This window comes from Loxodonta africana, chromosome 19 (genome assembly GCF_030014295.1).
Source record: "Loxodonta africana isolate mLoxAfr1 chromosome 19, mLoxAfr1.hap2, whole genome shotgun sequence".
Taxonomy (NCBI): Eukaryota; Metazoa; Chordata; class Mammalia; order Proboscidea; family Elephantidae; genus Loxodonta; species Loxodonta africana.
The window spans coordinates 21,162,505-21,175,456 of NC_087360.1; the positions used below are offsets into that span (position 1 = coordinate 21,162,505).

Here is a 12,952-nt window from a genome sequence, read left to right on the forward strand (position 1 = left end):
AAAAGGCTGGCGATAGGAGTCCACCCAGAGGTGCCTCAGAAGAAAGGCCTCCAAAAAAGCAGCCACTGGAAACCCTAGGAAGCATTCTTCTGCTCTGATACACGTCAGGGTGCCAGGAGTTGGAGTTGACTTGCTGGCAACTGGTTGGTTGGAATGAGTCTGCTATCCTCTAACTTCATCTAGATCAGAACAGGACAGGACAGGTGACATTTGTGTGTAGTTTAGCACCTGCAGAAAACAAAACTATCACGAAGTCGAGGGAGCATGCCAGGTACATGCGACTAGAGGACAACGTTGTCTATGACTAGTGGAGACCAGTTTTCGTCCACTGTGATGTGGACACTCAGAAATTGAAATGTGACTCATTAATGAATTAAGGTCAAGCCTCTATAACCCATACAATCAAAGCACCAGCAAAAGAAGAGAATGTCTGTTTGCACGGCTGCCTGCTGCCTGCCCCCGGTTTAGGGAGACCTGCTCTTCAGGAGGTTTGCACCTACCCCGAGAGTTGTGTTCTGCTTGTTGTAGCCAGCAAAGTGGAGGATGCTCTCAGTGGCCATGGCCAGCCCCGTGTGCTGGGACAGTCCTGACACCCAGTTCTGATGTTTGTTCAGGTATTCCTAAAAGAGGAGAAAATGCTATTTTATTTTAAAGGCAAAGAGGCAGACAGTGAAGGGTACGGAGTGGGGGGGCATCGCCTTCCTACTGCCACAGTGCCCCTGCTTCAAGGGGGTGGGCGGGTCAGACAGCAGGGCAGGACAAGTCTCAGTCCTAGGGCGACACTGGGCTAACCGCGGAGGTGTAAGGTGGGACTCAGGCCTGGGAACCACAGGGGCTCAGCACTGAAGAAGTGCCAAGTACAAAGGGCCAGAGATGGGGGCCAGGCAGGAGAGGCCTCAAGTGCCAAAGGGGCTTAGGGTGAATCACACAACTTCCACCAGAAAATTCTCATAAGCACGCACACAAAACGGTGCCAGGGTTAATGGGGGTTCCTTGACCCTGGAAACCCCAGAAACCCACCCAGGAAGCTCATGGTAGTGGGGAGTCGCTGGTGAGCAGGTTTAGCAGGGAAGTACATGGACCAGGTTTTCTATCAAAGTAGACTGCTCCAGTGGGTGGTGTGGAGACAGGGATGGGGATGGTGAGGCTGAGAGTGAGAGCCTCACAGAGGTGGGCAAGGGGGACTCAGAACTGCACGGATGAGCAGGGGCAACAGGGGGCCGGGGGGTGGCCTGGGTGGTGCCTGGTGGAATACGGAGCTCATTTTTCAAGGCCTTCACTCTCCACGTCCTTCTTAAGCCTGGCCTCAGAGAACGCTGGAGAAAACAATACAGTCTCCCTATTGACCATGTTTTGTCCACTGAAGCCTTTAGGTATAGGGGGACCTCCCCTCTTAGGCTGCAGCCTTGGGAGCTGAGGCCCTTTTCCTTTACATGAACTGCAAGTCTAACATTTCTCAAATATTAACAGTTTGAGAAACTACAGCAGTCTGGAGAATTCTAGGGCAGAGATGAGACAGATACAGGTCGTCATTTGCAGACATGGCTTAGTCATAAGGCCGCACTGTCCAGCTTACCCGTGAATCTGCCCTCTATTCTGGTTCATTCTTGTTCCACTCCTACATCTTCACGGAAGGAGGAACCTTCACAGCCACCCTTAGGCACAGACTGCGGGTCCTTGCAAGTAAGAACAGCCTCCGTGGCCCTTGGAGTTAGGGGATCTGTCCTTCCTGGATCCCAGCCCAGCAGCAGTGCTGAACCAGCTTCATCCCGAACAGTGCTGCCAGGTCACCCTCACTAGCACGCTCCCAACACCTGCTCATGTTAGCCCAGATTTCTTCTGGTGGCCTTGTCCTCATCTCTGACACCCTTCAAGGTGACTCCTGCCTGCTTACACTGTGGCGCTGCTATTCTGCCTCTGCTTGGCCATCTCTGGGGCAATGGCTTACCTCACAGTGAACCGTGTTTACAAGCCAAGTGCCATTATCTAAAAAGACTTATGTGCACATGCATGTACACAACCCAGGGAGTGTGTCCATCACATAGACACACAGTCCATGACACAGCCCTTTGCTTCTCTCCAGCACCTTGGAGCTGCTGCTGTTGGCCCACGCCCACCCTGCCAGCTGCCCCCCGGATCCTGCATTAAGACACAGTGCCTCATGCCCCTACGACCACCAAGTCACACACCTGTCCTTCTTACCACCTCACCAGTACGCTTACTCCCGTGGTGCCTGACTCAGATCTGCCTCAGAAGCTTCCATTATTCTCAGGCACTAGCTCAATACTTTTGGTCTCTTATTTACTCACAGACTCCCCAGGTGGTACAAACAGTTAATGTGCTTGGCTGCTAACCAAAAGGCTGGAGGTTCAAATCCACTCAGAGGTACCTTGGAAGAAAGGCCTGGCAACCTACTCCCAAAAAACCAGCCACTGAAAACCTAGGGCTCATGGTTCTACTCTAACGCTCATGCAGGTGTCATGAGTCAGAGCTGACTCGGTGGCAACTGGTTTTAGTATTCACACCTAGTGCTGTTGGTTTTGAGCTCCCGGGTCTGTATAAAGCTCAGTGGGTAGTACGGAGGGGCTTATGGATTGCTCTTTGATGATTTCAAGGGAATACCTGCAGGTGGGACTTGGTGACCGTCGGTGCCCACTTCATTGCCTCTTGTAGAATCATGCCACAGCGTGCAGCAAAGTCCTTCACGATGCTCTGGAAAAGGGGTGCCTACTGTTAAACCCCCTGAGGCCCGTTTACCTGGGCTGTCAGAGGGTGGGCAGGTGCAAACTGTGCTGACCACGTCTGATACCAAGCCCACTGTCTGCAGCAGTTGCTCCCGTGCGGCCCGTGGCCCATGTCTGAGGCATGTGGTGGGACACGCACTCACAGCATGTCACACTGCCCCTGCGTAGCAGAGCCCACGAGTCAGCGATGGGAGAGGAAGGCAGGTTCCGGGGGGCAAAAACCATCACAAGTAGCACGTCCTGCATAGAGCCACGGCAGGGAAGCCCCGGGCAGGACGTGACCAGCCCAGGCTCAAGGAGCTCCCACCTGGGCTGAGGCTTCAACCCTGCCCAGTGAGGGCTCTTGAATTATAGGCCCAGCTGGGGAGGGAGACGCCTAGCACAGGATAAAAACAAACCTCCTCATTGGAGCCATTTATCTGTCGGTTTACCCACAGTAGCAAAAAGCCAAAGTCATGACCCTACACTGCGATGATAAGGAGGTCAGTATACCTCAGGGAAGCGAAGTTCGTCCCAAAAATCCTGCTTGCTCAACGTAGGTCTGAGAGGCCATGTACTGTCTTGTAGCAGGGAACCTTTTTGGCAGTTAAACCAAGAACACAGTTGGAAGCCAAAAGGACCAAGTGGAGAGTGAAGGCTTTGAGGACAGACAAACAGAATGTGGAGGGTGCCACAGAGCACCTCATATGAGTGACCTGGCAAACTGCACAGTTCCTTCAGTGCCAGGTGGGGCCAGGGACCAGGTGACTTCGCCTGCATACTGCACTCAGCAGGGCACGTGATGTAGTAGCAGGGAAAGTGGACATTACGACAGGCGAGTGCTGGCTCACCTCTCGGGCCTCATACGTGTCGGGAACCGTGATCCTGTAGGGGGCGTCAGGGATGTCATAGTACGGCTGGTCCTTGTGAATATCCTGGAAGCACAGGAGGATGTCCTCACCCAAACTACCCTCCAGTCTGCCCTGCTGCCCGCCACATGCATCTGACACACTCCTGAACCTGCTTGGGAGGCACCAGGGTGAGACCCGCCCCTGCTCCTCACTCAGCCCCTGTAGCATCAGTCATGGTGGGTGGGTAACAGGCTGACCAGCGCCCGGGGCCAGGGGACTCACAGCATTCAGCCCCTGTAGCATCAGTCGTGCTGGGTGGGTCACAGGCTGACCAGTGCCCGGGCCCAGGGGACTCAACAGCACTTAGCCCCTGTAGCGTCAGTCATGCTAGGTAGGTCACAGGCTGACCGACGCCCGTGCCCAGGGGACTCACAGCACTCAGCCCCTGTAGCGTCAGTCATGCTAGGCGGGTCACAGGCTGACCGGTGCCCGGGCCCAGGGGACTCACAGCACTCAGTGAAAGCGACAGGGTCTGCAGGATGTCCAGCATGGTCTTCAGCACTGTCCCGCTCCAGAGTAGGTGAGGGAACCTGTACCCAGAACCAGCTTTTAGGGCAAGAAGCCAGGTCCCCAAAGAATCCACACACCTTAAGGTGCTGCCTGGGTGGGAGAGAGCCCACCTCTGTGGCTGCCCCTGTACAGCCCAGGCCACACCTGCAGTAGCTGAGGAGCGAGGAGGTCAGGGCTTCCAGGGGGGCACCCACCTCCTAGGTGCTCTGCAGTGACATGGCCACGCCCGGTCGGAAGTACTGCCCAGAGCCCTGTGGCCTACCTCCCTCTGGTCACCTTGGCCATGCATCAGCCAGGCTGCACCCCTGCTCCCCAGTGCAACTCTCCTGCTGTTCAACTATGACCCCTCAGTACTTCCCCACATTGACATAAACAGAATACGACAGTATTTGTGTGAAACCCTGCAAAGACAAGAAGCTGCCTGCTCCTGAAAGTGCCAGGCTGCGGGCTCCAGTGACTCCCAGGGCTGAGGGACCAGTGTCTTTGCACAGCTGTGACTCACCTGTGGCCCACTGCTCAAGATGCCCAGTTCTAGACATAGGCCATATGGATGCCTGGACTGGTGCTTGGGTCAGGGCCCCTGGCTGGTTCTGGAACTCCAGGACACCCTGCTATGAGTTGTAGAGGGGCTCAGTGTAGGGAGCTGCTGCTCCTGGCCTCACACTGCAGGGAGGCTGGCCTGGCCCACCTTCCTGGGTCCTTGTCAGTGTGGGGACATACCCCCGAAAGGTCTGCTCTGGTAATCAGCACAAAGCCTACAGTGGGAATGGATCAGTGTAGGGCTTTGATCCTTTTACGGACTACAACGGTCCAATCCTGCTGGGAGTGAGGTCGCCAGTGTTGGGGACCTCTGTGCTGGCACTGGGCAAGGACAGCTGTGCCTCCCAAGAGTGAGACCAGAGGGCTCTGTTGCAGGACAAAGCACAGGGCCAGGTCCTCCCAGGGCAGGTGGACATTAAAGACATAAGGGGACATTACACTCTGAGATCAGCAAGACATATATTGTCTGTACTTTAAAATTGACAACTCAGAATAAATGCAAGTCTCAGAATCACAATTCAAACCCTGCAGAAAACTCATGACACTCTTGATTCTGACTCTGTGTTTCTCTGGACTGATTACAGAAGGATGATTTCCCCTGCATCCCAAATCACAAAAGCTTATCACTATTTAGCTGAAACCTATCGTACACTCACACACACTATACTCACACATCCATTCGCACACTCACACACATGCACACTCACACACACACCCACTCACACACATGCACACTCACACACGCACACAGCATTAGAGGGAAAATGAACTCACTTATCCACCAGGCCAGACAGATACTTGTCAGCCACCCTCCTTATTCTCTTGTGGATGTGGTTGAAGTTCACCAGCAGGAACTGTGCGTGCCGCTCCAACTCCTCTTCGTTCTCCTTGGTCTTGGCCTAGACATTCAGAAGAGACCGCACAGTACATGTCCTATAAACGTCTCTAGCAGACACTGCTTTCCCTCTGACAAGGCTTACTTTCTCTGCCATCATGTTCAGGAAGGCGTCAAACACTTTGTCGGCGACGGCAATCACACACTGCATCATCCCTACAACGAGAGGGAGGCCCTGTCGGTCAGAGGTGTTGACAGGAAGGGGCCCAGATATGTTCAAACTTTTTATTCTAAAATCATTTTAGACTTAGAGAAGAGTTGCAAAGACAGTACCGAGAGCTGCCACACACCCTTCACCAGCCCTCCTAATATTAGCTTTTTGTATCACTATGGTGCACTGGTCAAAACTAAGAAACGGATGTTGACACAACACTAGTCCCTACACCTCAGACTTCATTTGGATTAGCCCAGGTTTTCTACTAATGTTACTTTTCTGTTCAAGGATCCTACGCTGCACGCAATTGTCCTTTCTCCCTAGTCCCCTCTGATCTGTGACAGTTCTAGTCTTTCCTTGTCTTACGTGACTTTGACAATTACAAAGAGCACAGACATGTTGTAGAATCTCTCTCAGTTTTGGTCTGCCTGATGCAATCTCATGATTGGAGAGGTTTTGAGGAAGAATACCACAAAGGCCACGTGCCTCGTGCCTCTCTTGTTGCCTCCTATCAGGGGTACGTGATATCAACATGTCTTATCACGGTGATGTTGACCTTGATCACCTGGCTGATCAGTTACTCTTTTTCCCTTTCCATACTCTGTTCCTTACAAAAGAGCCACTAAATCCAGCCCATACTCAAGGCGAAGGCACTTGCATTACCTCCTCAAGAGAATTTGTGGACAGGTGTGAAAGCCACTACAATCATTGTGAAATATTTTGGGGGAGATACTTTGAGGCTACGCAGATCTCCTGTCTCTTTTTTGGCACAGTGGTTAAGAGCTACAGCTGCTAACCACAAGGCTGGCACTTCCAATCCACCAGCCATTCCTTGGAAACCCTATGGGGCAGTTCTACTCTGTCCTATAAGGTACTATGAGTCGGAATTGACTCGACAGCAATGGGTTTGATTTTTGGTTTTAATTTTGGCCTCCCACGTAGACCCTGCCGGGAACAGGTATTCCTGTTGATTCCAGTGGCGTTGCTGCGGGGATCTTCTATTCCCTTACTCCTCCTCCTTTAGTAACTGTGATTCTTCTGAAAGGAAGGTCTGTCCCTTCTTTCCCCTTTGTTTATGTGTTCAATCATCTATTTGTACCAGTATGGATTCAAGGATATTTATTTTCTTCCTTGGGCTATAATCCAATACTCTCATTATTTGTTCCTTAAATTGTTCTGGCTTTGGCTATTTTGGGAGCTATTCCAGGGTTGGTACCGCGTCCTTTTGATATGCCCTCATTGGTTTGTTTTCTGACACATCTTGCATTTTCCCTGCCCTGGCTTTAGAATCAACCGTTTCTCCAAAGAGCATGGTTTCCTTTCACTGGAGACTGGGTATTTTAGAAACCAAGCTCTGGGCACTGGGTGTGTTCACTGCTACTTTAAAAAGCAACAGAACACAGTGAGAATCAGTGCAGATGAAAGGACTGTTTCACACGCTGCAGTGCTGTCCTGTTTCTCCAGCATCTTTAACTAAAACCAAACCGGTTGCTGTCAAGGCAGCTCCAACTCAGGCTGACCCCACCTGTGTCAGTGCAGAACTGTGTTCCACAGGGTTTTCAGGGGCTGATTTTCTGGGAGTCGCTCACCAAGCCTTTCTTCCAAGGCGCCTCTGGGTAGATTTAAACCTCCAACCTTTCGGTTAGTAGCTGCGCACATTAACTATTTGCACCACTCGGGGACTCTGTCTTTACTAGGAGAGTGAAATGCAGGACTGTGGGATCATCATGGGCAGAGAGACCAGGCAAGTGCTCGCACCTCTGTGCTGGAAGCATAAACAGACGCGCCTATCTTTGTGTTACGAGAGTGAATGGGCCCCAACACAGCTCTCAGAGCTGGAGAAGTGATGCATGTGACCTGGACAGACGCCCGGGGCAGAGAAAGGCTGCCTTCTGGAGAGGCTGTGTGTGTAGATGTGGGGGTGGGGGTGAGATCTTATCTTGGGGGTGTGTGCAGTGTAGCTGTTCGGAAACAAAAACAAAAACAAAAGCTAAGTTCCTAATAATCAGTAAACCTGATAATCAGCTGCCGTTTTCATTTAAGTAGATTTTTACTAAAAAGTCACTCTTCTCTTTGGACTCAGCTGCCGGACTGCAGGTATGCTGATTACAGGGCAGCTGACAGCTGGGCAGGAGGCTCCTGCCAAACCTTCCTGGCTCAGCTGGAACACACGGAGGCTCGGCCTAGGGCTGTACAGCGGAGGGGAGGTCCTCCCCTTCTGAGGGGCTGTGAGACGTTTTATATCACCTCTCCTGGTCCGTGTAGAAAATTCAGGAATAATACATGCCTCCAAAGACCAGAAATTATATTAGAAGCCACATTTCCTTCCCATCTCTCATGTTTTAGGAGAGAAAAGGAAGAGGGAGTGAATTTAACTGTTATGCATTCATTGGCTTCATCTAATACTATGCTCAAAACAAAAAGAAATCTAAAAATCAATGCGAAATCACGTGGAAGAGTACAATGCACTGGGACAACTGAAGGTGTCTGTGAAGAGCAAATCTGTCCCCAGTGCAGTTTAATGTCCTCTTACGACACAGCAACGGAAAAGCAGAGCTCAGGAGGACATGACGGAGAGACACCTGGCTTCAAAGGACTTTGAGTCAGTCCCAGATATCCTCAGTCAGAGGTTCTCGGGTCACGGTGGGGAGTGGCGGTCTCCGCTTCTTTGTGGCTTCCTTTCCCTCCTAGAACCAAAGACTCTCAGCGTGTCCCAACTACTTGGCACAAAACAGCTGCTGAATAAATAAACAACGAGTAGCTCCATGAGGGGAGTGAATGAATGGACAGCTCAGCCAGTGGTTAACAGCATCTGTACTATACCCCCGGAGGTCCCTGGATGGTGCAAACCATAACTGCAAAGTTGGCACTTGGCTACTAACCACAAAGTTGGTGGTTTAAATCCACCCACAGGTACCTCACAAGGTAAGCCTGGCAAATCTGCTTCTGAAAGTTCACAGCCATGAAAACCCTATGAGCCCAATTCTACAATGCAACATATTACCATGAGTCAGAATCGACTTGACAGCAACTGGTACTATCTCTCCAAGGGGTCCTGGGCATGTGTGTGGGGCCCTCTGGGAAGGGGACTCTACCTCTCCTGTGTCCTGTACCCCTAGTGTCAGAAGCTTCCTTCTGTAGAAACAGCCCGTCTGCCTGCCTTTCACCCCGGTCTGCAGCTTGTACCGATCCTTCCGCACACTCGCAGCAGAGGGCGCGTCCAGTACACCAGCCTTCCTCAGCACCCCACTGGCTCTCGGCTCCAAGACAAGTTCCTGCACTGAATTCCTGCCTCTGTGGTGCAGGAGCAAGGATTGCTCTGCAAAGAACTCAGCAGAGGGAGCTCTGACATGACCAGCATCCCTCAGAGTCCCTGGAGTGATTTTGTCAGAAAGGCTTCTTCAAGCATTGATTTTTCTCCAAAAGCAACGGCATCAGAAGCCTGTGGGGATTATTTTCTCCACTGAATGAACAAGTCGATAGTTTCTTCCATGTGACAAGGGCTTCTGGCATGGACAGGAATATTAACTACTAGTTGTAGTTTATTAATACTAAACTTATTCATCTTAATAACCTATTAATTAGCATTCCTCAAAATACTGACAGAGTTAATAAAATCAAACTTCATGGATTTAACCAATCAAATTTGTTCAAACATTTAAACATAATTATACAATTAATAATTTAATTAAGACATAGGACTAATATTTCAGAGTCTCTTAAATTTTTAAATACCTTATAAATCAGCACACAGGCTAATACGATGATGTTGAAACTTATCAGTGCCCTTACACTAAAATTGGTCAACAGGAGTCTAGACTATACATTTAACTTCTTCCCCTTGCTGTTTCTATTTTAGCCTTTCTTCTTATTTTTACTCCTATTCTTACCTTAGGTTTGCCTTACTACGGTTTCAGTAACTATATTTTTCAGTTTTCCTACCACCAGTTAGTTACTGTTCCGTCGATTCCAACTCACAGCAACCCTGCATGTGTCAGAGTAGAAATGTGCTCCATAGGCCTTCATGGCTGATTTTTCGGAAGCAGATAGCCAGGTATTTCTTCTGAGGTACCTCTGGGGTGCACTTGAACCTCCAACCTTCTGGTGGGCAGCCAAGCACGTTCACCATTTGTACCACTCAGTGACTCCGGTCTTCCTAGGAACTGGATAATCTCAGTTGAGGCTGGCTATACTGAGACCCTGTGCACTCAGGGTCTGAGGACATGCTGTGCTATGGGGCTTGTGAGCGTTCGTGTTTCATGCAGATTCTCATTCTCTGAAGCGTCCCCGGAAATGATGCAGTTCATAAACCGGACATGGCCCACAGACTGACTGACGGCCCGGTCCCCTGTGGCCAAAGAACTATTCGCGGGTCGGACTGGGGTCCCATCACCCAGCAGGGTCAACGCTGAGGCGTGAAGTCCCTCACTAGTTAGGGCGCCTGCCTACTCTAAGGGATGGTGTCTTCATCATCTGTGGGACAGACTTTCTACCCAGCCGTTCTCTGAGGTCAGGCGTGACGGGTCCCCCCTACTGCTGTGACCTGATTTTTTCCCAGACCGCGTAGCCCAGTTGCAGCTCACACACGGAAACAGCTACATGTCTGTACAGCTACGGGTATAAATGCCGAGCGGATGGAACAAAAACCATACGTATCCTAGTATCTTCACCCTTCTTTTATAATGACAACTATCTCCTTGTGCATTTTATACTAAACTTTGTTTTTTTGGAGGAGAATTACAAACTCGCACCTTTTGCAAAATAAACTTGTCTCGATTAGCCAAGAGAGGGGAATAAAATACTGTATTCCTGTTCGAACTGTGACAATTTGTCCACTGGGAGTCCCTTTAAATTGGTTGGTTGGGTTTTCATCCTGCTCCTGATGTTTTACAAATATGATTGCTCCCTGGCAACAAGAAGTTCTAGGTCCATCAATGACCAACCAAGGTGCCCTGGTTCTTTCAGCAGAGGAACCAAAACCTAGGTGCTGGAGTGCACTTGAGAGGTGACAGTGGGCACGAGTGACAGAGCTGCTGCTCTGGGGCCTCTTGGCAGTGGTAGAGCCAGAAAGGTACTTCTCATTTTAAGGAGAGATATGTTTTATACCAATCTTTCCAGTATAATATACGGTTTCCTAAAACTATTTTCTCCACATAGACAGAAAACAGGGAGTAGTGTTCCTTTTACAACATTCGTCAGGAATATTATCTACAGCTCAGTTCAGCTGGAGGGCACCACGATAACACACTTACCTGATTTGTCTTTCTGAATAGCCTTATCCTCAAAGTAGCAGAACATCACCTGGAAGCGATCAGGGTCTGTTGAACGCAGCACCCTAACAAGGAGAACAGATCTGAGTGAATGAACATGGCACCCTAACAAGGAGAAAAGACCTGAATGAAGGAATGCAGCACCCTAACAAGGAGACCAGATCTGAGTACATGAACGCAGCACCCTAACAAGGAGAACAGATCTGAGTACATGAACTCAGCACCCTAACAAGGAGAACAGGTCTGAGTACATGAACGCAGCACCCTAACAAGGAGAACAGATCTGAGTACATGAACGCAGCACCCTAACAGGGAGACCAGATCTGAGTACATGAATGCAGCACCCTAACAAGGAGAACAGATCTGAGTAAAGCGCAGCAGCGGTTCAGTGGTGGAATTCTCGCCTTCCCCGAGGAAGACCTGGGTTCGATTCCCGGCCAGTACACAGCATTTGCAGCCGCCACCCACCCGTCAGTGGAGGCTTGTGTGTTACTCTGATGCTGCACAGGTTTCAGCAGTTTCCAGAGTACGATGGACTAGGAAGAAAGGCATGGAGATCTATTTCTGAAAATCAGCCAATGAAAACCTGTGGATCATAAAGGTTTGATCTGCAACCGATCACAGGGATGGTGCAGAACTGGGCAGTGTTGTGTTCTGTTGTGCATGGGGTCACCATGAGTCAGGGCTGGCTCAATGGCAGCTGACAACGACAACCTGGTGTGCACTTTCTGGAGGACGCTGCAGAAGGTGCATTTGCATTCCTCTGACCCAGCAATTCCGCCACCAGCCACAGATCGTAAGGCGGCAGGCACAAGGAGTCTCGTAACAGCACGGACTGTACTACCCCAAACGGAAACAATTTAAAGTCCATCGGCAGGAGGCTGGTCAGATAAACCAAAGTACATCCACCTGGTGACATGAGGCATTATCCAGCCACCAAGAGGAGAGCTCTGTACGTGCTGTGATGGAGAAACGTTGGAGGCATACTGTGTGAAGACGCCAGGTGCAGGGAAAATTCATGCAGCACGGTCCCATGGGCGGTTCTTCCCAAGGTCTGTAAGGGTGTTGAGTATATGTAGGACACACAAGCTTGCATATGTAAAGAAGATTTCTAGGATGGGAAATGAGAACATTACCAGCAGGTTTCTCTGGGTTGTGGGAATGAGGAACTCAGGGCTAGGAGAGGGAGACTTGGTATTTCCCACCTTCAGCATTTTCTGAGCTATTCCAATTTTTCCCTCTCTTCGTTTTGTGTACCATGGACATCTTTACTTTCATAGTAGAAAACATCTTTAATCTTGGAGGGAAGGAGGAGAGAGGAAAGAAATGCCGGGCCCTTCAGAGTGTAGAAGGCTCTGCTAAGACCCTCGGCCACGTGCTCAGTGCTGCACCAACCTTTAACCACGTAAGTCTACATCAGGCAGGCTAGCTGCATTAACTACACACACACTCGAGTGCTGACATGCACACAGCCTTAAAGTAATTTCTTACATTTTCCACTTTACTTTTTAAAAAAGTTCTCCTTACAACCCAAAGGCTTTACTCAGGTCCTTGAGTAAAGATATCTGGGTTTTTCCTTGCAGCTCACAGGCCTCAGCTGGGCACCCTTGGAAACCTGGCAGGCAGCCCAGGGTGGGAATTGGGCTTGTGTGAGCCGTCCGCAGCCTGTGTTCTTAAGGGTCTTCCTCTGCCAGGTACTCAAGAGCCTGCCCTGAGAGTCACTACACCCACCTGTGGCTAGCCTGCGGTACAGCAGACACCAGTCCTGCCTTTGTGCACATGCGGCTGAGGGGTCCGTGACACCTCTCCTACCTGTACATGCTAAGATTGAAACCATGTGTTTGTTCTGCTTTGGCTTGGCTTGCTTTGTTTTCACTGAAAATATATTTCTTGGAAAAAAGACCAGAAGGAACTATAGTAACATGCTATAAGGGACACTGGTGAAATTA

At 50.2% G+C, this 12,952-nt stretch overlaps 1 protein-coding gene across 6 annotated transcripts in view; it reads right to left on the bottom strand.

Moving 5' to 3' along the window:
• The window catches only part of PI4KA (phosphatidylinositol 4-kinase alpha), a 155,415-nt gene that overhangs the window by 33,528 nt on the left and 108,935 nt on the right, over window positions 1-12,952 (bottom strand). For all 6 annotated transcript variants that reach the window (XR_010318596.1, XM_064272361.1, XM_003419301.4 and 3 more), the window contains 7 exons: window positions 10,986-11,068; window positions 5,665-5,735; window positions 5,459-5,583; window positions 4,083-4,164; window positions 3,575-3,658; window positions 2,623-2,712; window positions 501-620 (listed from right to left, as the gene is read on the bottom strand). Coding sequence is in view for 5 of the 6 variants with exons in the window: in XM_064272361.1 (XP_064128431.1) it covers window positions 501-620; window positions 2,623-2,712; window positions 3,575-3,658; window positions 4,083-4,164; window positions 5,459-5,583; window positions 5,665-5,735; window positions 10,986-11,068 (655 nt within the window). In the remaining variant the exon portion in view is untranslated. The remainder of the gene's footprint in view (window positions 1-500; window positions 621-2,622; window positions 2,713-3,574; window positions 3,659-4,082; window positions 4,165-5,458; window positions 5,584-5,664; window positions 5,736-10,985; window positions 11,069-12,952) is intronic.